This window comes from Anomaloglossus baeobatrachus, chromosome 12, assembly GCF_048569485.1.
Source record: "Anomaloglossus baeobatrachus isolate aAnoBae1 chromosome 12, aAnoBae1.hap1, whole genome shotgun sequence".
NCBI classification, from domain to species: domain Eukaryota; kingdom Metazoa; phylum Chordata; class Amphibia; order Anura; family Aromobatidae; genus Anomaloglossus; species Anomaloglossus baeobatrachus.
The window spans coordinates 89943043-89968411 of NC_134364.1; the positions used below are offsets into that span (position 1 = coordinate 89943043).

The 25369-nt window shown below is 43.2% G+C and overlaps 1 protein-coding gene across 4 annotated transcripts in view; it reads right to left on the bottom strand.

Moving 5' to 3' along the window:
- Window positions 1-18640: 18640 nt before the first annotated feature.
- The window catches only part of SEMA6C (semaphorin 6C), a 165046-nt gene continuing 158317 nt past the window's right edge, over window positions 18641-25369 (bottom strand). For all 4 annotated transcript variants that reach the window (XM_075330490.1, XM_075330489.1, XM_075330492.1 and 1 more), the window contains one exon: window positions 18641-23403. In XM_075330490.1, the coding sequence (XP_075186605.1) occupies window positions 22154-23403 (1250 nt within the window). In that variant the 3' untranslated portion in view covers window positions 18641-22153. The remainder of the gene's footprint in view (window positions 23404-25369) is intronic.

Below are 25369 nucleotides of genomic sequence, written 5' to 3' on the forward strand. Positions count from 1 at the left end.
ACGCGTTTTTACCATGTTTTCCACAATACGTTTTTTTTAATTCAAATCTGTTAACTGGAAGGGCTCAAAAACGCTGGAAAAACGCAGAGTTGATATGCTGCATCTCAGATGCATCTTCAAAAATGCAGCTAAGAGGCAGCCAACAAAAGATGCCCAGTGTGGACAGCAAAATCAAAATCTCATAGACTTTGCTGGGAGAAGGAAATGCATGCATTTTGGTGCATCTTTGTGACCTAAAAAATGCACAAAAACGCAGCAAAAGATGCCCTGTGTAAACTTAGCCTTATAGGGTTGCTGTGAACCCTGGAGAAGAAGGCGGGCTGAAGTGTCTGCTGATGAAGTAGGAGAATGCAGTGGCTACTGGGTTAGAAAAGGACCACTGTAAGTATCTAAAAAGTTGGCAGACTGGCGTGACTATTGGGGTAGTGTAAATAAATAAGGAGGTGCTGTGAATACTGGAGAAGAAGAATAGCTTTTGTGACCACTGTTGAAGTAGAGGAAATGCTGTGCCTGCTGGAATAAGAGGACAACTGTGATCACCTGGAAAGTAGTGGTCTACTGAAACTTGACAATATACCCATGAAGTAAGGGGTCTCCTGTGACTGATGGGGAATTTGAGGGTTGCTGTGACTGCTGAAGAAGTAGATGGTGGCTGTGACCATTGTGACAATATGAAGGCTACCATGATGACTGTGGAAATAAGGATCTGTGACCAGTCATTGGCTGAGTCCTACGGGCTCCCAGGTTTTAGATTTGTTTTCTAACTAGGCTTGATCAGAATGTAGATATACCAGTACCAGTGTCTGGAGATATGAAGGAGAAATGGTATATGAGGAAGACAGCTGGGGACACATGGGAGAAGTATGACATACTGATGCCACCTGTGTCTCTTCAATTCGTAATTCCCTCATTGTGGCCAAACAAGAATTTGATGTGTACAAAACTCATAAGGACACAGACGGTACTTTGAGAAATCACAAAATAATATTTTGTGCCTCGCAATAGAATTTTGTACCACAAGATGTCATCATTTTTCCCTGCATGGTCTCGAATACACAAGAACCCACCAAGCCGTAAACATAAATCAATCAGATCTTCTCGGAGATGGGAGTGACTGGCAGTCTCGTCTATAATACGGCAGAGATTGCACTTTAGAAAGATTGATAACGCGCGGCTGGCACAGACCGGTATGGCCCCTTCCCCTTCGTCTGATGTCCTTTCAAGATGTGCGACATTCGTGACGGCTGACATCAGCCTGACACTTGTGGCTGAGATTAGACTCCCTGCCATGTGATACCCCATATTTTACGCTTGTTTGTGTCCACCGGCGGGACTCGCAGCTGTTTCGCTCTCACTCGTGCCCTATTCAGCTGAATTGGCGTGATGATCTGGCTCGTACCGGCTTGTTTCAGCCTGAGAGACACATTTACCCTTACAATTCTGAAGCCATTTAGGTGGACTTGTTGTACTCCGACGGCCATCTTGTTTACGAGATGCCATCTCTTAGCCTAGTTGAGCCTAGTAGATCCTGCTTCTGAGAAAGAACATATCTGATAAGAGATTAATTGGATAAGCATCTGTACCGTCATGTTTCTATCACTCAGTAGATACTACACCTGTCTTTGAGGTATGCTTTTTGACTTTGAGCCTCAAAAAGGTACACGGATCACCCAAACCTCAGCTTCCAAGTAGGCCTCGACCACTCTGAACTTCGTAGGTCATATTTTGTAGGACCTCAGAAGAAGGCTCCTCAACCGAAACGCATAGCTGTTTATAATTTCTGACACTGTCAGATTATTATTCCGCTACTGCTATGTTCTAAATTTTTAATATTTTCAATAAATGTTTTTTCAATTTTTTGCCTGCTCGCTGGACTTTTTTTTTCTCCTTTGGTATTTCTCTGACGGTGAAATCTCGTCCTGGTAAGGAGCGAGATTATTGGGTGATTGCCTTGTAGCAGCGGATATATTACTATTAGCGTTAAATTGGCGTGTTTTTCCTTGTTTTTGCATACAAGTTTATGGGTGCGAGAGAAACATCACACTGCATTCACATGACACCAGATTGCAGTGCGATATATGCATCAGCTAACAATGGAGGAAATAGGGAGATTAGTCCCTCCCTCTCCCCCGCAGTGGCCGCCTTTTCCTCCGCAGCTGTGCTGCGATTGCAGGATCGCATCACAGTGGGAAGATACTCAGCTTACACTCATAGTAATGCTCGTGTGGCCCCAGCCTTATACTCAGAAACTCAATAAAAAATCAAGAAAAGTTATCCAAAATAACATATAAGGGAGTATTTGTGATTTGTTCCTAAATTTTGACAGGGAAAACGATCATGAAAATGCAATTCAGGAACCCGATAGATAAGAAATTTGCAAAATGGCTGGCGTAATTCCATCTTTTCTTCCTTCGTGAACTTGATTGTGAAACATTATTATACCAGGTCCATGGACAAGGATGGAACTGTTTCTTCGAAGACTGCCCACCCATAGAGTCAAACTATGAGAAAAACAGAGCAAAATGTATGGCGAGAAAAAGGCCACAGGACCAAGAAAAAGAGAGGTCACCACAGAGACGTAGAAAACAACAACCTATAGGCCAAGGTCACGAAAGGGAAGAACCAGGATAGGGTAGAGCAGAGATAACAGCCACAAGTCACAAGGTAGAAACAGTACTGGAAAACTAAAGATAGGAGGGCACAGATTTTTTTGATAATGTGCCGTTAATAAACTACCTACAATCAAGAGGTTAATAAAATTTAAGTGATACCAGCTTGGTAAAATAGACTATGCTCACGTACAGCCTAAATTATGCCGGTGTTAACCTGAACAAGATTTTTGTCTACTTTCTTCTTCTACAACTTTATTTACTGCTCTCGATTTTGACATTTCACCGGCCCTTGTGTTTATTAAAATAACTAAATCTTGAGACTTTGCCTTAGAAATCAAACTCATTCAGGGTCCTTTTCCTGCAGCAGACTGGCATTAAAGTGCCTCTTAAGTTTCCTTTCATTGATGTCCAGCTCCTAGAGAAGTGACGGCTCCCAGAAGAGAAGCCATCTCTTGAACTTGCCAATATCTTTCTCATTTGCTTTCCTTTCATGAATATATTCACACCTCCACAGAAACAACTGTTCCGTATTCATGCCGCTTGATAGGAACCATGATTGAAAAATAGAAGAGAATTAGATTGCAGGAGATGGAAAGCAGGACACTGAGGCCGGGGGGATATAAAGTTGATTATTTCTCGCACGGACTATGGATATTTGACCTATAAAATGGTTTCTGGCTGAATCTCATTGTTTCTCCTTGCTCTTTAGACTTAGTTTTTATATCTTAATCTGCATATTAAGATGTCTTCTGCAGCTTGTTTCCTTTATCTCGTAACATAAAAACTAGTGCTTATAATAAGATATTAGACTTAATTGCTTACGTCAAGGTAGACAGGAGAAAAATGGCTTTGCAACCGGTTGTCTCGAATGCTATGCATCTCGTGGAGAAAAAGACTGGGAAACACAAACGTAAGTCTGCTATCAGATTCCGACTCAGGCTAGGTTCACATTTCCGCTGTTTTGCATCAGTCACATGCATTGCTTGACACTTGTGACTGATGTGGATGACAAGAATTGGAATTCATTGTTATGATAAAGCGGATTCCGTTTTAAAATGAGAGAGAACGATCAGCTGATCATTCACAATAGCTGTCCGCCGGCTTCTGAGAGCGATCAGCTGATCTCCCGGCCGCCGGCTTTTGAGAGTGCTCAGATGATCGCCCAGCGGCCAGCTTCTGTGAACGATCAGCTGATCGGCCAGCTATTGTGAACGATCAGCTGATCGCTCTCAAAAGCCAGCGGCCGGGAGATCAGCTGATCGCTCACAGAAGCCGGCCGCCGAGCAATCAGCTGATCATTCGGCCGCTGAGAGAGACATTCATTTGAATGATTAAACACAAGATTTGAGCATGTGCAGTGAAAACAAAACGATTCCGCTGCTCAAAAAACGTTACATGCTGCATTCCTGCCACCCGACAGTCAGTCGTTCCACAACTGATTAGTCGAGCGGCGGATGCAACGCAAGGGCATCAGTCGCAATACGCCGCTCATACAAGTCTATGGGGAACAATGGAATCTGCCAAACGGATTACGTTGTTTATCAGAGCGGCGGATTGTGACTGATCATAAACATCGGAAATGTGAACCTAGCCTAAAGGTGATGTCACACATAGCGACGACGACAACGACTTCGCTGCTAAGTCACCATTTTCTGTAACGCAGCTGCGACGTCCCGTCGCTGTCGCTGGGTGTGACATCCAGCAACGACCCGGCCCCTGCTGTGAGGTCTCCGGTCGTTGCTGAATGTCCTGCTTCATTTTTTGGACATTGCTCTCCCGCTGTGAAGCACACATCGCTGTGTGTGACAGCGAGAGAGCGACGAACTAAAGCGAGCAGGGAGCCGGCATCTGACAGCCTGCGGTAAGCTGTAACCACGGTAAACATCGGGTAACCAAGAAGACCTTTCCTTGGGTACCCGATATTTACCTTAGTTACTAGCGTCCGCCGCTCTCACACTGCCAGTGCCGACTCCCTGCTCCCTGCATACGTAACTGGAGTACACATCGGGTAATTAACCCGATGTGTACTCTGGCTAGGAGTGCAGGGAGCCAGCGCTAAGCGGTGTGCTCTCATGCTGCCAGTGCCGGCTCCCTGCACACGTAGCTGGAGTACACATCGGGTAATTAACCCGATGTGCACTCTGGCTAGGAGTGCAGGGAACAGGGAGCCGGCACTGGCAGCGTGAGAGCGGCGGACGCTAGTAACTAAGGTAAATATCGGGTAACCAATCGAAGTGCTTTCCTTGGTTACCTGATATTTACCTTAGTTACGCTTCCATGCGTCGCTGCTAGCTGGGGGCTGGTCACTGGTCACTGGTGAGATCTGCCTGTTTGACAACTCACCAGCGACTATGTAACGACGCAGCAGCGATCCTGATAAGGTCAGATCGCTGGTCGTGATCGCTGCTGCGTCGCTATGTGTGACACCACCTTAAGTCAATGTAATGTTAACTCAAAAAGTTAAAGAGGTTGTCTCACACAAAGAAACTTATAATCTAGGGGCAGTGAGTTTGACTCCTACATGGTTGACTCAAGGTTGTCCGAGCAGCTCAGTAGCTTTTGTGGCATTCGAGAGATTGGCTAGCTTATCTAAAAGGTCATGATTTTCTCAAGAGCTTCCCAGATATTCCCGAAGAGTTGGCAATCACCCGCTTATGGCTAGGAGGTATTGTGACCATTTTATTCAGATCTTTGGGACAACCCTGTGAGCTCTAAAAGAAGCCATCGAATGGGGAATGTGTATTGGAGAATCTATATTTGGATACCCGTACACCTATAAAAAAGCTCTTCCAGGTGACCGCCATTGTTTGCCACATCGAAAAACAACTCTGATAGATTGATAAGACATTTGATGGGCACACACATCCCAAGTAGCCAAGGTACAATATGTTTCGTAACAAAATGAAAAACCTAGACATATCTCTATAGGGTAAGACCCCCACTTAAACAGTCTCCTATATGTAAGCTCCCTTGACTGCTTACAAGGATGACCTGAAGAAATAGTGATGTTTTCGGTTAATTGTATCCACCCCCCGAATCTTGATGTTCAAACTACAGTTCAGCGTGTCCACATTTAAGCATTTTCTGCAGCTTTTCCTATTTATGTTTTAATGGCATCAACAAATCAACCATAACCTAATATCATAAAAGACCTTTATACAGAAAACTAGCAAGAAGATGATTGTGCTATTCTGTAAGTTGGATGATTAGCAAATTAGCTTCTTCAAGCTTCATGGGTGCGTATGGATTTATTAAGGTTACTCCAGCTTTTAGTCTGGTAATAATTGAAGATTTTACTGTATATTTGCAACATAAGTCAATTTCCTCATTCACTGGTTTTTCTATTACCATTGATCTTCTCCAGGCAACATTGAAAATCACTTCAAAACCTTCTGGTGAATCCATGTAATCCTGTGTCACATAACTACCGGGCTGGAGAGGCTTATAGCTACAAAATGCACCGGAAGGCATCCTTCATAGTTACTCTAAATGGTTCTCGTAACATACCTCCAGTTATTGAAGGCGAGTCAGGACTATCAATAGTGGACAAATGTCCATGTAGAAGTCCACCTACCTACAAATGTATCATCTAACATCAAACATTAACCATGACATACAAAGCCATCCACAACCTGTCTCCTCCTTACATCTGTGACCTAGTCTCCCGATACCTACCCGCACGCAACCTCAGATCCTCACAAGATCTCCTTCTCTACTCCTCTCTTATCTCCTCTTCCCACAATCGCGTACAAGATTTCTCCCGTGCCTCCCCCATACTCTGGAACGCTCTACCACAGCATATCAGACTCTCCCCTACCGTGGAAAGCTTCAAGAGGAACCTCAAGACCCATCTCTTCCAACAAGCCTACAACCTACAATAACCCTCAGTCCAGTACACCACTGCGCAACCAGCTCTGTCCTTACCTATTGTACCATCACCCATTCCCTATAGACTGTGAGCCCTCACGGGCAGGGTCCTCTCTCCTCCTATACCAGTCTGTTATGTACTGTTAATGATTGTTGTATGTATACCCTCTTTCACTCTAAAGCGCCATGGAATGAATGGCGCTATAAAAATAAATAATAATAATAATCTATCCTCTGGAAAACTCTACACATAAGATATGGAGAGAACCCCATATAGGAAGTGGACTTCAAAGAAGACACATAACCCAAATTTTAGCCAAACCTAAGTTCCTGACAATACTGGGGTGACCTACCAATCTGCATCCAGCAGTTGGACCATAGCGGTTGACAACTGGACAATATTCAGTCCTGTTTTTCAACTTCCATGACTACCATGGAGCACTATCAAGATCTTAGACCAATAAGGGCTCAGGTTTCCTGTACCGAAGTCTTTAACTTTCCTTAGGTTTCACCGATTGACCAAGTAAACACGTCCATTTAATATCACCTGACCATTGACTAAAGGACCACCAGCTTGGGGGGCGGAGCTTGCCGATGGCCGAGTAAGACGCTCAGATAACGGGCTCTCCCCTAAGCCCGTCACCAGAGACCGGCTCACAATACTTACTGCCGTGATTCTACCACATGGGCAAGGCCAAGAAATCCTCCAGACCCGGTGTTGCCGCTGAGGGATCCCAGCTTCCCATGGAACGTTTCCTGAGCTCTGAAGCTCCCCTGCCGCCCAGACACGCGCGAGGCAAGATTGCGCCGGCTGAGGGAGCAGGCCACGCTTCACAGGGAGAGATGCAGACTCCAGAAGCAACTGCTGGTGAGAGTATGAAGTCCCGGGGGGATAAATCCGGAGGCGGCGGTGAGCTCACGTCAGCTGAACTAAGTAAGCTCTTGCAAACACTGCCCACCAAAGATGACCTGGAGGGATACATACATAGAGAGGCTGGAACGCTCATACAAAAAGGAGCTCCACACTTTGAAAATGGAGTTCACCTCCAGAATAGAGGAAGTAGAAACCTCACAGGCTGATACACAAAAGGAGCAACAGGCTCACAGAGAGATTATATTAAGTAATTCAGCTAGACTGGAGGATATGGCAGCGGGAATGGAGGACTTTGAAAATCGCAACAGGCAAAATAATATCCGCATACGTGGCTTACCAGAAAAAGTCCTTCCACGTGACCTGGAACAGGCGGCCCAGAAGCGGTACTCCCAGGTTCTGGAGAAACCAGAGTCCATCTCCATCGAGCTAGACAGAATCCACAGGGCTTTAGGACCTCGACCCAGGGACATTATTTGCAGGGTACACTTTTTTAAAGAAAAGGAGAAGATCATGGCGGCGGCCAGGGGAAAGGGCCCCTTTCACTTTATGGACTCTCAAGTCATACTGCTGCCCGACCTGGCTAGGCGTACCCTGCAGCTGAGAAGAGCGCTCAGACCTCTCTTTTCCTGCTTGAAAGAAAAGGACATACCCTATCGTTGGTGATACCCCTTTTCCCTGACTGACAGCAAAGATGAGAAGACATTCTCATTCTGGGGCCTGGGAGACTTGGCCTCCTTTCTGAGTACCTTCGACCTCCCCTTGATTGCCCTCCCTAAGTAGCCCAGGCCTCCCCAGCTACCAGTGGGCCCTCCTGGCTAGATCACGGTTCGTTGGTACAGATCAAGCGGAAGTCCCCAGGCGCAAATGGGAAACCCCTGAAGCAATAGAAGCCTTTTACATTTGGGACGGATGTCCAAATTTGCCTTAAAGGGTCTGGTACTCCACCAGAAAGTGAAAATTTAAGCATGAGAATAATTGTGGTTTTCCTTTTTTTATTGTCCCTTTAAGCATCTTTTTTTTCACAGTTCTCTTCCATAGCTTAACACTATCAGTTGAATCTGGTCCACACTTCTATAAGTCCATAGTGGGCGACTTTTAAGATGTCTGACATATAGTTAAAAGAGTTTTTGCCTCCTTCTAGGTACTTCTACATCTGTGACTATGCCTATGTTATGCATTATATAGATTGGCTCAAGGCGGCGTTCATCATTATTATAAGTATTTTCATTACTATAACTATCATTATTACTACTTTATTTGAAATTACATTTAATATGCATAAAGTTCGGTCCAGGACGGGAGGGAGAGGCCAAATCGGTAGTTGGTTTCTCCACCTCCCCTCCAGTGCAACAGTTGGCTGGTTCTGCCTATAAACTACACCAATGGCAAATAGGGCCTCTATTTCCTACTGGTGTCTTTCTCATCTCTCTTGTTTTCTTTCCTTTCTTAACCTGTACCTTTCTATCCCCCCACTCACCTATATGGGATGGCTGATATATTTTATCCCAGCTCAATACGTCTATCCAAATGGGTAAGGTCAAATTTTGTTCCCTCAATGTTAAGGGATTTAACGTTCCTGAGAAAAAGAGACAGATCACATATTCGTGTCACAAACTCGAGTCTCTATTTTGCTCCTGCAGGAATCGCTCTTTCGCACTAATTTTATTAGGCGTTTTATTTTCCTGCAGGTGTCCTGGGCATCACGCACTTTCGTAGTGGCGAACATTTACAGTCCAAACCAGTGGCAGTGAAGATTCTATCTAAAATGTCTGCACCAGCTCGAGGGATTTGCGGGCTCTCCTGTAACCCTGGGTGGAGACTTCAATTTACCTCTCACCTCTCTTCAATGGATGTCTCCTCAGGTAGGACATCTTATCCTATCTGATATGCTCGGAGGCTTTGGAGACTTATGCAAGACATGAGACTGGTGGATGTCTGGAGGGTATTACATCCTGATGATAGAGAATACATGTTCTACTCCCCAGTATATACACTGTATAGCAGAATAGATCTCTTCTTAATTTCACGCTCCCTATTGGACATGCAGGTGGATGCGGAGGTGGGTTTGGCCCTATGGTAGGATCATGCCCCTGTTTACTTCACCCTACAGCTGGGTCCTTGCCAGGGACCAGGATATATCTGGCGCCTGAATGACAACCTTCTTCAGGACTCTGTATGCCTGGCAGAAATTAAGAACACTATAAGAAATTTTATGTCAGATAATGAAGATGACACCATGGCCCCTCCTACTAAATGGGAGGCTTTGAAGTGTACTCTGAGGGGGGTCTTGATCTCACATGGAACTCGTCTTAAACGAAAGAGAGCGGCGAAGATTAAAAATCTTTTATCAAACATTTCCTCCCAAGAGAGTCAACATAAACAAAACTTATCACCACAGGTATCCGCCCAACTCTCTAACATTGTTGGCCCTACTAGATCAAAAGTCGCGGAGTCTGAGGGAACGAACTAGGGGTCGTTTCTATCGACTAGGCGACAAAAGTGGAAACTTATTATCAAGAGCCTTGCATCCCCCAGAACTTTAACACGTACATTTCCAGTATTCTAGATCCTTCAGGGACGATAGTTCATAGCGACCGTGACATCACGGCCAGTTTTGTTTTAGGAGCTATTATGAGTCTCTTTATAATCTTAAGGACCACTTTGATGACCTTACCCCCTCCCATCGACAAGATAAGACAATATTTATCCCATCATAAGCTCCCTAGGATTCCTGACAATGTTCTGTCAGAAATGGAGAAAGACTTCTCGCTTGAGGAGGTGGTGGAGGTGATCAGAGACGCTAAGTTGGGCAAGAGCCCTGGACCTGATGGATTTGGAGTAGGTTTTTATAAGCCTCTGACAGAGGAATTGAGTCCTCTTCTCCTTTCAGTAACTTATTCTATTTCCTCTGGATGTCCCTCGCCCCCCCAGGTGTTGATGGCTCATATAACTGTTATCTTAAAACCAGGGAAGGACCCTGCTTTATGCAGCAGTTACAGACCAAGATCACTCATTCAAAGTTAAACTTTATCCCAAATTAATTTCAAACTGGTTAAAGGCCCTCCTTCCATTGGTGAGTGACTCGGACCAGGTGGGTTTCGCTCAGGGAAGGGAGGCCAAAGACAATGTCATCAGAATTGTCTCCTTGGTTGACTGAGCTCGGAGGAGAAAACTGAAATGGATGCTGAAAAAGCCTTCGACAAAGTGCACTGGGATTACATGTTTCAAGTTCTCTGTAAACTGGGACTTGGGGAGATGATGTTAAGGCGGATATTCTCCCTCTATGGCCTTCCATCGGTGCAGGTGAATGATTCTTTGTCCTCCCCTTTCTGGATCCGAAATGGCACTAGGCAGGGGTTTCTACTTTCCCCTCTCTTATATGTATTATCTATGGCCCCTGGCTGTGGCCCTGAGGAATAATCCTTCTATTAAAGGGATATCCATCGTAGGTGAGGAACACAAAACAAATTTATTTGCAGACTACCTTCTCGTTTATATTACATCCCCAACTATCACCATCCCAAATTTAGTATCTGAACTTAAGAGATTTGAATATTTATGTAATTTTAAAATGAATTCTACAAAATCAGAAATCCTAAATATCTCTCTGCCCTCCACAGAGACTAATCATCTCAGATCTTCATTACCTTTTCTATGGCAGGACAATCACCTGACTTAGGGTACCTTCACACTTTAGCGATGCAGCAGCGATCCGACCAGCGATCTGACCTGATCAGGATCGCTGCTGCATCGCTACATGGTCGCTGGTGAGCTGTCAAACAGGCAGATCTCACCAGCGACCAGTGACCAGCCCCCAGCCAGCAGCGACGTGCAAGCGACGCTGCGCTTGCACGGAGCCGGCGTCTGGAAGCTGCGGACACTGGTAACTAAGGTAAACATCGGGTATGGTTACCCGATGTTTACCTTAGTTACCAGCTCACATCGCTTAACTTAGCGTGTGCAGGGAGCAGGAGCCGGCACTGGCAGCGTGAGAGCTGCGGAGGCTGGTAACGAAGGTAAATATCGGGTAACCACCTTGGTTACCCAATGTTTACCTTAGTTACAGCTTACCGCAGGTTGTCAGACGCCGGCTCCTGCTCCCTGCAAATTCAGGATTGTTGCTCTCTCGCTGTCACACACAGCGATGTGTGCTTATCAGCGGGAGAGCAACAATAAAAAAACGAACCAGGGCTGTGTGTAACGAGCAGCGATCTCACAGCAGGGGCCAGATCGCTGCTCAGTGTCACACACAGCGAGATCGCTAATGAGGTCACAAAAAACGTGACTCAGCAGCGATCTCAGTAGCGATCTCGCTGTGTGTGAAGTACCCCTTACTTAGGAGTTAAGATACACTTGGAGCCCTCTAAATTGTACACTTTAAACCATGTAAGATTATTGATGACTGTGGAGCAGGACATAGAGAGATGGACTTGCCTTTCGCTGTCCTGGTTCAGTAGGATCAATACCATTAAAATGGACCTTCTCCCAAGACTTTTGTATGTCTACCAAACCATCCCGTTATGGTTGCCGGCCTCTTACTTTTCACGCCTAAAGGCCATGATAAATAAATTTATTTGGTTAGGCAGGCACCCTCGCATTTCATACCTAACCCTCACGAGGACTATGGGAACTGTTGGGCAGGCCTCCCAGATCTCCGCCTCTATAATCTCCTCTTTAAGAACATGTGTTTTGGACCTGTTCCATGGGAGAGGTCGAAAAAAATGGGTTGACATGGAGCGAGCTAGATCAGGGCTAGAGCCGGTGGCGCGGCTCTGGTCTGCTACAGCAGGTGAGGCGAGTCTGGATCCCCCCGGTTCTGATACAAAACCTAATAAAGTTTATGAGGCTCAGCCCGGAAGCTTTGCATATCTCATCAGTCCCGAAACCAATGACCCCCACTGTATGATAACCCAGAGTTTCCAGTAGGAATTAATAGGACTTCCTTCTTACACAGAAGGAAATCGAATTACCCGATTGTGATTAATTACATAGATTCGACTAGGATCCTTCCATTGTCAGCCATGGTCTCTGACCCTCTGTCTCAAACTGCGATCTGGCTCTTATATGGGCAAATTAGAAGCTTCATTAGATCTGTACACCCTCTGTGCGCTTTTTAGATCGTTTACCTCTTTTGAATCCCTGTGAATGGGAAGTGACCTACCGATTCACACGGTCTCATTATTATACAGAATCTTCCTCGAAGCTCGTAGGGGAGTTGGCTTTCAGTTGCCTTTCTTTACTAGATGGGAGGCTGATTTTGGAAGATAGCTATCAGAAGAAGAATGTACAAAAATCTTGCTTTTCTCTCACAAATCCTCTAGATCTTCCCTGACCCAGGAGAGGAGCTATAAAATTCTCTCGAGATGGTATAGATGCCCGACCTCTATTAATAACATTTTCCCTGGAGTTCCAGACACTTGCTGGAGATGTGAACATCATAGAGGTACCTATCTTCGTATATGGTGGTCTTGTCCTCTTATTAAAAACCTCTAGAGCGCGGGTTTTGATCATATTAACAAACTTTCAACGTCAAAAGTGAGTCCGACCCAGAACTAGCTTTACTATCTTTATGCAACTTTTCCATATCAAAATACAAGAACTTAGACATATTTTATCAGCTGTCAGAAGATTAATCCCATGTTTTTGGAAACAGAATAGGGTGCAGTCTCGTGCGGAACTTGTTGATGAGCTTAATATCATCTGTAGGATGGCAGATCTATCGGGACAGACTATGGGGGTTCAGAGAGATTCCTGGAAGTTTGGACACTTTGGATATTATTTCAAGATTCTCCTGACATGTTGTTGTGGCTTGATGGGATTCGACCCCCACATGTGAGCCAAATATTAAATTCACCAGAAGGTAGTCAGTCGTCCCTGTGGGTCCTTGTTGGCCTCATGTTCTCCCCTTATTTCTAGTACTTTCCTTTATTCTGGACTTTTCTTTTTTCCCCTCTTTCTCCTTTCCATATCTTCTCTCACTTTCTTTTAGTTCTATCCTCTAAATTTCCTCCTCCTTTCTCCTTAATGCTTCAATTCTGGTGTAGGACTATAACGTTGCGGAACATCTTTCTGATCATTGTCACAAAATTTGTAATCTGATTTTGGTAAATGTATGATTGTTCCATTTATATCTGTATTGTTATAAGTCTAATAAAACTTTAATTAACTAAAGGACCACCAGGTTTCACCACCTTTGTCACCTAAAGGCCCAGTCACACACAACGACTTACCAGCGATCCTGAAAACGATGTGACCTGATAGGGATCGCTGGTAAGTCGCTGGGAGGTCGCAGGTGAGATGTCACACAGTCAAATCTTACCAGCGATGCAGGAACAATACAGATCGCAGTAGCGACCTGTATAACGATCTCAGCAGTCACTTTGACCCTGTCACACAGTGTCAAACACAGCGATGTGTCCTGCCCAGCAGGACATCGCCTTTGAAGAAAATGGCCTGGACCATTCTGCAACGACTAGCGATCTCACAGCAGGGGCATGATCGCTGGTAGGTGTCACACATAACAAGATCGCTAACGGGATCGCTACTGCGTCACGGAAACCGTGACTCAGCTGCGATCTCGCTAGCGATCTCGTTATGTGTGACGGTACCTTAAAGCAAATGTAGACAGCTTAGAATAATAAAAAGGGTAGTTCTAGAGCAGAGCATAAAGATTTGCAAGACACAGGTCAAGTGGCCATGTTGTCACACCGTGGCTGTTAGACCCGATCCCTGAGAACCTCCACATCCATGGTAGCCTTCTAATCAGAAGATGCATTGGGGATGGCAGAAGGAGGTCTGTAGGGCTCTGGTCTGGTGGACCACCAATAAAGCTGTTGCACTGGCTCCTGGGAATCTTTTTACTAAACTCTAGGTAGTACCCTTTGAGCTGTTCGACCCTCCAATCAGAGAGCTGCTCCTGTTGGTTGGAGAATCTCACCAAATTACTCATGTGACCTAAAACAGAATATATTTCATAATCTGCTAGTAATAAACCACATAAAAATGCTAGATGGAGATTGATTGGAGCTCTCCACTGCTGCATACTAACCCATTCCTGCCTAATACGTGATGGGTAGAGATAAGGGAGGTTCCTAGGGGAATACACTGCTTAGTATGCAGGAGGTTCTGTCTAATTGGAATTCGACCCTTCTACCATTGCATCATGTGACAAAAATCCATTAATTGTATGCAGAATTTATAATCACAGTAATCAAGACTCTGTGCATATAAAAACAGAATTAATGGTGCTATACCCCTAGAGAAATAGTGTTTATAGGTACAATAATTACCAGAGGAAGAATAATTACATAATGAGATTTGTATATGTCAAGTGTCCGGATTTGTTAAATATGAAGAAACCAAGATGAAATAATAGAACGTAAACTAGTTTATCATCATACAATCCTTTTTCATATTCTTCACCATAGGTGCAGTATTATAGTAGCTGTATTCTTGTACATAGGGGGCAGTATTATAGTAAATATATTCTTGTACATAGGGGCAGTATTATAGTAGTTATATTCTTCTACGTAGGGGGCAGCATTATAGTAAATATATTCTTGTACATAGGAGCAGTATTATAGTAGTTATATGCTTGTACATAGGGGTCAGTATTATAGTAGTTATAGTCTTGTACATAGGGGGCAGTATTATAGTAGCTATATTCTTGTACATAGGAGCAGTATTATAGTAGTTATATTCTTGCACATAGGGGCAGTATTATAGTAGTCATATTCTTATACATAGGGGCAGTATTATAGTAGCTACAGTCAGGGCCAGAAATATTTGGACAGTGACACAAGTTTTGTTATTTTAGCTGTTTACAAAAACATGTTCAGAAATACAATTATATATATAATATGGGCTGAAAGTGCACACTCCCAGCTGCAATATGAGAGTTTTCACATCCAAATCGGAGAAAGGGTTTAGGAATCATAGCTCTGTAATGCATAGCCTCCTCTTTTTCAAGGGACCAAAAGTAATTGGACAAGGGACTCTAAGGGCTGCAATTAACTCTGAAGGCGTCTCCCTCGTTAACCTGTAATCAATGAAGTAGTTAAAAGGTCTGGGGTTGATTACAGGTGTGTGGTTTTGCATTTGGAAGCTGTTGCTGTGACCAGACAACATGCGGTCTAAGGAACTCTCAATTGAGGTGAAGCAGAACATCCTGAGGCTGAAAAAAAAGAAAAAATCCATCAGAGAGATAGCAGACATGCTTGGAGTAGCAAAATCAACAGTCGGGTACATTCTGAGAAAAAAGGAATTGACTGGTGAGCTTGGGAACTCAAAAAGGCCTGGGCGTCCACGGATGACAACAGTGGTGGATGATCGCCGCATACTTTCTTTGGTGAAGAAGAACCCGTTCACAACATCAACTGAAGTCCAGAACACTCTCAGTGAAGTAGGTGTATCTGTCTCTAAGTCAACAGTAAAGAGAAGACTCCATGAAAGTAAATACAAAGGGTTCACATCTAGATGCAAACCATTCATCAATTCCAAAAATAGACAGGCCAGAGTTAAATTTGCTGAAAAACACCTCATGAAGCCAGCTCAGTTCTGGAAAAGTATTCTATGGACAGATGAGACAAAGATCAACCTGTACCAGAATGATGGGAAGAAAAAAGTTTGGAGAAGAAAGGGAACGGCACATGATCCAAGGCACACCACATCCTCTGTAAAACATGGTGGAGGCAACGTGATGGCATGGGCATGCATGGCTTTCAATGGCACTGGGTCACTTGTGTTTATTGATGACATAACAGCAGACAAGAGTAGCCGGATGAATTCTGAAGTGTACCGGGATATACTTTCAGCCCAGATTCAGCCAAATGCTGCAAAGTTGATCGGACGGCGCTTCATAGTACAGATGGACAATGACCCCAAGCATACAGCCAAAGCTACCCAGGAGTTCATGAGTGCAAAAAAGTGGAACATTCTGCAATGGCCAAGTCAATCACCAGATCTTAACCCAATTGAGCATGCATTTCACTTGCTCAAATCCAGACTTAAGACGGAAAGACCCACAAACAAGCAAGACCTGAAGGCTGCGGCTGTAAAGGCCTGGCAAAGCATAAAGAAGGAGGAAACCCAGCGTTTGGTGATGTCCATGGGTTCCAGACTTAAGGCAGTGATTGCCTCCAAAGGACTCGCAACAAAATATTGAAAATAAAAATATTTTGTTTGGGTTTGGTTTATTTGTCAAATTACTTTTGACCTCCTAAAATGTGGAGTGTTTGTAAAGAAATGTGTACAATTCCTACAATTTCTATCAGATATTTTTGTTCAAACCTTCAAATTAAACGTTACAATCTGCACTTGAATTCTGTTGTAGAGGTTTCATTTCAAATCCAATGTGGTGGCATGCAGAGCCCAACTCGCGAAAATTGTGTCACTGTCCAAATATTTCTGGACCTAACTGTATATTCTTGTATATAGGGGGGCAGTATTCTAGTAGTTACAGTGCTGGCCAAAAGTATTGTCACCCCTGCAATTCTGTCAGATAATACTCAGTTTCTTCTTGAAAATGATTGCAATCACAAATACTTTGGTATTATTGTCTTCATTTAATTTGTCTTCAATGAAATAAAAAAAATAAATTTGTCATAAAGCCAAATTGGATATAATTCCACACCAAACATAAAAAGGGGGTGGACAAAAGTATTGGAACTGTTTGAAAAATCATGTGATGCTTCTCTAATTTGTGTAATAACAGCACCTGTAACTTACCTGTGGCACCTAACAGGTGGTGGCAATAACTAAATCACACTTGCAGCCAGTTGACATGGATTAAAGTTGACTCAATCTCTGTCCTGTGTCTTGTGTGTACCACATTGAGCATGGAGAAAAGAAAGAAGACCAAACTGTCTGAGGACTTGAGAATCCAAATTGTGAGGAAGCATGAGCAATCTCAAGGCTACAAGTCCATCTCCAAAGACCTAAAAGTTCCTGTGTCTACGGTGCGCAGTGTCATCAAGAAGTTTAAAGCCCATGGCACTGTGGCTAAGCTCCCTAGATGTGGAAGGAAAAGAAAAATTGACGAGAGATTTCAACGCAAGATTGTGCGGATGGTGGATAAAGAACCTCGACTAAAATCCAAGCTGCCCTGCAGTCCGAGGGTACAACAGTGTCAACACGTACTATCCGACGGCGTCTGAATGAAAAGGGACTGTATGGTAGGATACCCAGAAAGACCCCACTTCTTAGCCCGAGACATAAAAAAGCCAGGCTGGAGTTTGCCAAAATTTAGATGAGAAAGCCTAAAACGTTTTGGAAGAATGTTCTCTGGTCAGATGAGACAAAAGTAGAGCTTTTTGGGAAAAGCCCTCAACATAGATTTTACAGGAAAAAAAAGAGGCATTCAAAGAAAAGAACACGGTCCCTACAGTCAAACATGGCGGAGGTTCCCTGATGTTTTGGGGTTGCTTTGCTGCCTCTGGCACTGGTCTGCTTGTCCGTGTGCATGGCATTATGAAGTCTGAAGACTACCAACAAATTTTGCAGCATAATGTAGGGCCCAGTGTGAGAAAGCTGGGTCTTCCTCAGAGGTCATGGGTCTTCCAGCAGGAGAATGACCCAAAACAAACTTCAAAAAGCACTAGAAAATGGTTTGATAGAAAGCACTGGAGACTACTAAAGTGGCCAGCAATGAGTCCAGACCTGAACTCCATAGAACACCTGTGGAGAGATCTCAAAATGGCAGTTTGGAGAAGGCACCCTTCACATCTCAGGGACCTGGAGCAGTTTGCCAAAGAAGAATGGTCTAAAATTCCAGCAGAGCGTTGTAAGAAACTCATTGATGGTTACCGGAAGCAGTTGTTCACAGTTATTTTGGCTAAAGGTTGTGCAACCAAGTATTAGGCTACGGGTGTCAATACTTTTGTCTGGCCCATTTTTGGAGTTTTGTGTGAAATGATTAATGATTTGATTTTTGTTTCATTCTCTTTAGTGTTTTTTCATTGCAAGCAAAATAAATGAAGATAATAAAACCAAAGAATTTGTGATTGCAATCATTTTCAAGAAGAAACTGAGTATTATCTGACAGAATTGCAGGGGTGCCAATACTTTTGGCCAGCACTGTATATTCTTGTACATAGGGGGCAGTATTATAGTAGTTATAGTTTTAGATGGTTTTCTTATTCTACTCCCTTGTACCATCACTGCCTAATTTAGCACTACACTCTACAGTGCATTACCTATGCTGGAAAAAGATGACAGCAAACATTATTCTTTTTTCTTTTTTTTAATTATTATAATTTTTTTTATTATTTTTTTTATTTTTTTTTTACAAATTTTACATTCACTGTCTTTATAAAAATGCAGATGATGTCAGTCAATACAGAGGGACAACGGGTCGTTCAGTCCAGAGAGTCGGACTTTTATACATTTATTATAAGGGGTGAAGGGTGCAATTGTGTGTAAGGGTGAACAATTCAGGAACCTGCCGTAGACATTAATCTTTATCTGATTAATTGAAAGATCTTCTGAGGGGGAGGATACCTTGCATGGTGCTGCCATCTTTAGTCTCATGATCAAAAACAGTTGGATAACAATTCATTAACTTAACACCCCGGTACAAACGGGAAAAGAAATAAAAAAAAGGCTGGCATATCAGGATGAAATCACCAACAAATTAGCGGCCACCGCTTGTTTTACCACCAGGGACTACCTAACATAATTACTCTTTCGGTTTGGTACATTTTGAGTAGATCTTCCGGGTGAAGTCACAGGGATTTTTGATCATATTGATGACACTAGGGTGTAATCTAAACCCCATTCACAGGGAAAACTTGGATGTTTTTGAAAATTTTTAAAATTACTTTAGTTAGTTTTTCTTTGCTAAATTCATGAAAAATAATCCCAAAACGTCCTTGTGACGGGAAAACTTTTTTTCCCATACACCCTATTGGGGTTCGCTCGGTTTGGTCCGTTTTGTCAATATATTACACAGTTGGACATTCATTTAAATTCTCAGTGTGTTGTATTAAATTTTTCCTTCAGAATTTGACTATTGAACTAAGGCGGGCTTTGCACGTTGCGAGATCGCAAGCCGATGCTGCGATGTCGCACGCGATAGTCACCGCCCCCGTTGCAAGTACGATATCTTGTGATAGCTGGCATAGCGAAAATTATCGCTACGCCAGCTTCACATGCACTCACCTGCCCTGCGACCGTCGCTCTGGCCGGCGACCCGCCTCCTTCCTAAGGGGGTGGGTCGTGCGGCGTCATAGCGAGTCGACGTCACACGGCAGGCGGCCAATAGCGGCGGAGGGGCGGAGATGAGCGGGACGTAAACATCCCGCCCACCTCCTTCCTTCCGTATAGCCGCCGGCGGCAGGTAAGGAGATGTTCCTCGCTCCTGCGGCTTTACACACAGCGATGTGTGCTGTCGCAGGAACGAGGAACAGCATTGCACCTGTCGCGGCAGCGTAATTATGAAAAAGTCAGAGCCTGCACCGATGATACGATAACGACGCTTTTGCGCTCGTTAATCGTATCATCTAGGATTTACCCACAACGATGTCGAAAGTGACGCCGTATGTGCGTCACTTTCGATTTGGCCCCACCGACATCGCACGTGCGATGTTGCAACGTGCAAAGCCGCCCTAAGAGGCTCAACAGATGAAGACAACCCCTCTAAGCAGCTGATCCTTTTAGCTTCTCGTCTACTTGGCGTCACCGTGCCTGGTGAAGACACTGAAAGAAAAGAATTGGCAGTGATTTTTTTTGTTAGCATCTTACAAGTGTTGTATGTGTCAACGTTTTTGCGGGGATTTAATTGGGAAAGAAGGAAAATGCCGGCGTTCACGTCTGCAATTTTCAGAGTTTGTAACATAATTAATTCAGATCTCACATTTTATGTAAAAATCAATTAGCACAAGACGAGCAGCCAATCTCTGTCTGGATAAATGCCAAAAAGTTTTTCTATTTTTCCCAGTTTTTGCTAATTTCTTCATTTTAACAGTTTAGTTATCTGGAGACAGATGTGGCATTGTTACACCCGGTTTGATGATGCTGCATAGTAATACTCAAAACGTCCTGTTGACAGGGGTGGTGCTTTCAAAAATATTAATTGGATTAGTGTAAATACATTTATTGAAAAAAACAAAAATCCAGTGACTTTGGGGTAATGGAGTACCACATGCTGGTTTTCTGCATCCTCTCCTCTTCTAATGCCTTGTAGATATGACCTCTCAATTTTTGCTCACATTATAGCACTTGCAGAAAGGGAAAACTATGAACAGGTTTCACACCATCCACAAGGTAGAGGAAGAAGTTTAAGCCCCATTTTTGCCCCAATTGTATACACGGCCTTGCTGAAAGACTTGGTTGAACTTTTTAGGATGGTTTGTTTATGGCCAACTTCACTTGACCTCTGGTGGGGAAAGGGTGACCAAGGCCATATTGGACTTACTGATGAAAAATTTGGGTTTTCCGGACAAGAAACATGAAAATAAAGAACTAAGGTAATCTGGAAACTAAATCGGACACTACAGCACCCAAAGACCTGAACTTGTCTGTAGAGAAGGTCTTTGTAGATGTAGAACTTGTCTGTAGAGAAGGTCCCAACAGTGTCAAGTGGAGCACCCAAAAAGCACCCAAAAGATGATAACCACTCCGTGACAAAATAAATACAGACTTGTGTTGCTACAATCGAACTGTTCATAATACTAGATTGAAATAAGGCACACATGTACACAGACTATCCATTGAGCTAACTGGATTCAAACAAAGGCAGAACTGCAAGGCCAGGAACCTCTCGCACTTCTCAAGGAACTTGACGTCTTGGCCAACTCTGTTCGGACACTCGTCAAAAAGAGGCAGTGGGTCAGAGCCCCGTTTAGTTTGAGCACACAGTGCTTATACCTTGGCTGGCATACATCACCCTGATCTTGAATATATAGCGCTCATATACAGTAAGTCACCAGGGATTTTAGGACAGCCGAAACGAGACAGTTGACTTGCGATACTGATAAAATGAGAAAATCATTATATGGTGGGCCACCGTTGTTACCTAATCTTAAGGAAGTGGGAGGGTCACATTATAGCCTGCCTCAGGCACCAACATCTATTCCCCAATAAGTTTCTTTTTAACTATACATTTTCAGTAATATAGAAGTGAGTTCTTGCCCCTACACGGTAGGGTATTAAACCTCCTTTTATATGGAGTTATGTTGTGAAATATATATTTATATCTTTATATATATACACACACATGGATGTATATATATATATATATATTAATTTACATTTGATCTATTCCTCTTGAGGTATCCTTTCGTTGTATCCAACTGCATCCAAAAACATTCTGCTTTACACGTTCCTCATTAGTGGTATTTTACGGCTCAGGGACACAGGTAAAGTCCATTCAATTGATCCGTTGCTTGGTATGATCTGTGATGTTACTCCAATGGCCAGCCTCTCACAATACTGTCAACTTTTGATGGACCAACGAAAGGTCACTGGACGGCAACAGATCATGCTCTCCAAATAGAGGAAAACAATGTAGCTAGGTAGAATACTTAAAAACGAACAGCAGATGTCTACCTCCCAACAGAGTCCCACCATGGCTTCACATAATGATCTTTGATGGGGTGTTGGTGGCTTAGTCCATCTTAACTCTTCCCACCACTCTCCAGTCATTTCACACAACATTCCTGTTTGCTGGAGATGACTTGACATAGATGTTTTTGAAGCACTCTTTTAAGAGTTTTAGAACACCAAGGCAAATTTCATAGCATCTGTTTTCACATTTCTGAAGTTTAAAGAGTCTTTTGTTTGGTATAACTTCCAGAAGTGATAATTAATACTTAAACTGGTTTCCCTCCTTTACTGGGGAAGATGGCAAGAACAAGGGGTTTGAGGACATCTCTGGTCTTAAGGATAGGGTCCTTTTCACCATACTTCTCTGCATTGGGGTTTGCTCTGTGTAGCTGTGCTGGCGAGATAGAAAAACACTGTGACTATCCATAGGCACTGGAGTGCCTGTTGAATGCATCCTTGTAAGGAGAGGAGGTGGATGTTGTCTGCTACTTTGTCCTAGGCTATGCTGCCTTGAAACCAATGGCCCTCCTGGACCTATGCTCACGAGCTTGTGCCCGGAGGATAGCGAATGTCTCTGGGATGGGTGTCTGGATTGTTTTTCTAAGCATAATTGAGGAGTAACATCTGGTGGGATGTCCAGTCTCCTGGGCAGACTGTCTCTTGGAAGCGTCGAGGAGCTATAGTAAGGAGCACTTTCAGTGTCAGGAATTTGGGGCTGTACTCTGTTCATGAATGATACAGGGGAATGAGGACTCACAGCTTGTGGGCTTAATGCCATCATTCCTGACATTTTTCTTGGTGATCCTCCACCTTCTGGAAGGTGTTTTAGAAGTTCATCAAGAGTGGTCATTTCACTACCTTTTGGAAGATAACACTGTGAATGACGAATCAAAGCCCTTTCAGAGTTGGGTATCTTTTTATCATCTGCATAGCTAGAAAGAGGTTGGTCATATCCATGCATTGGGCTTGGTAGGATCACGGTGCTAGGAAACTGGAATACTTGGGAGTTTGAAACAGGGAAATGAAACACAGGACTCTTGCTTTGGATAGCTTTAGCATTATTACAGTTTTGGTTTCTTTCCAATTGGTTCTTGAAGGCTTTGAGATTCTTCATTGGTAGCTCTGGCGTGGACTCTGGGGTGGGAAGACCCTGAAGCTCTGGGTGTTCCTTTCCTCCAGCTTTGGTTGTCTCTGTTGGTTGCTCTTTGTCACCGTGAAGAAGAGTGGTATAGAGTTTGGGAGAAGTTGCTTCCATCATCCCTTCCTTGGACTGACTGTCTAGTAGCCCATTCATCTTGGCCAAACTTCTCAGGGATAGTGGTCGTTGAAGATTGGATTCTGGATCCTTAGTATTGTGTTTGTTTTTCTGGAACATATGGTTGCAGTAGCAAGACACAAAGAGACCAGAGAAGATTGCTCCAACCACAAATGCTACAAAGACACATCCGATAAGGAAAGTGAAGTGGACTGTCTTGGTAGAATCTTTTCCCATGACCTCCTGATGTTTACCTTCAAGAGAAAGGAGAAATCTATTAGTGCTGCAGCTGTAGTATTCACATCGTAGTAGGTTATTATTTTTAATCTGACAAGAATCCACCTTCTGGCATTCGTATCAGTCGAAATTTTTTAAAAATTGTTATTTAAGCATGGGGTGGCTTTAAAGTCTATACAGTGAGGAAACCTTTTGATCATGTATGGCACTATTATTTGGATAATGTATGACATTTAACCAAGTCCTGATATTTTTTAGACGCTGTAGTTGGGAAGTGCACACAAGGTGTACTGCACATCATCCAACATAAAGCATGTTGCCACCCCATCTGAGAGCACGACCCACAAAAGCTCCCCTGAACATTTATAGCCAAAATAATAGCCATAAGTCTTTTATAGAACACTCTAATGCGGTTCGGCTCTCTTACAGTCTGAAGTGGTTCTTCATTTTTTTGTTATACTTTCAGTATTCAAGTACTCTTTCAAAATGCAGCCAAGACTCTGCACTTTTTCCAAACTTCCAGTCACAGAAACCAAAAGGTTGTTTATCGAGAAAACATAGAATTGAGTTTAAAATTCTGTTCAGGTAAAGAAAAAAAACAAACTCTCAAAACCTTGTCTGCTCCTTTGAGAATGGAAGAAAACACAACAAATGACGAAGGAACAGCCGAGGGTCCAATTATCTGTACAGTCTCAGCGCAGGGTTTCTGTGCAGCGCAATGTTCAAAGCCAAAACAGAACAAGGGGGAACATGGACCTAATGTGGAACTAACAACTAAACTAAAAAACTATTAAAATATTTCATGGGGGTGACAATTCAGAATGTGGGATCTTTATAAAAATCTTATGATCATGTGATAATTATAAAACCTTTAAGCTTTTCCGCCCCAGAATCCTAACACAATTTGGAATTTGTTATATTTGCACAATTTGCTTATGCAAATTTGCTTGTCCTCCTCAACTCCAGGTAGGCCATAATATCCTTTTATATTTGACTTAATGAGTTCATACATTATTGAAACTTTCAAAGTTTAGTCTAAACCACTTTAACATAACTAGGGTCAAATCTATCGAAATTCTACCTTAATTTTTTTCCATAAGTTCACAATGAAACAATTAGTTAAATCAGTTGCAGGTGACAAAGGATCGGAACATGATTTCTCTTTTTTTTTTTTTTGTTAAACAATATATTGAACTTTGAGTGATAAAAGGGACATCGAACTTGTACATTTTGGTTCAGTATGCGAATAAACTGAGCTTGTTCCTCCTCGTGACCTGAGGTGTCTTTGAACATCTCCTCTAAGAAGCATTGTCCCACCTTTTCCTCTATGTCTTGTGTCGCAAAAGAGACCAAAGAATTTCTTTTTGGTAAAAGACGAAGCTGCGGAGTTGCATCAAACATCAAGGAGCTCGAAAAATCTATGCAATGTGCCATTCAAACCTCCAAAAAAAAAGTCTCAGTCATTGTTGTGTTAGCTAATGTAACCGGCCTTCATCCCTAAAGACTGCCTGGCATGAGCTGAGCCCTAGACCCGAGACAACTTCATTCAAACTAGCGAGAGCCGAGTGCCGGTAATGGAATGAAAGGCGGGAGCCAATCAAACCGGAGCGTGCTCAGCTGCCGAGAGGTAATGAGCTCTCTCCTTCAAAGCCATGACAGCAGGTAGGGCAATCACAAAAACTAATACACCACTTTTATAATTACACACCGACTCCTCCATGGCTCCCTCTAATCTTTCCACACTTGGAATTGTTACTTCTTTTTTTACCGAAAGCTTTGACGTTCTTGGAGTAATTTCCTTTACAGAAAGTGTCGGGAAATTGCATTTTCTTTGTATCCTATTCTAGAATCAATTATTTTAACCCAATTCACGCTGAGGTGAGGATCGGGGACGAAGAAAGAGATAATTGTTTCTCAACTTCAAGATCTATGAATAATTGAACTTTTTTTTATTTTTCTATATTTTTGTCCATATTTGCTGGA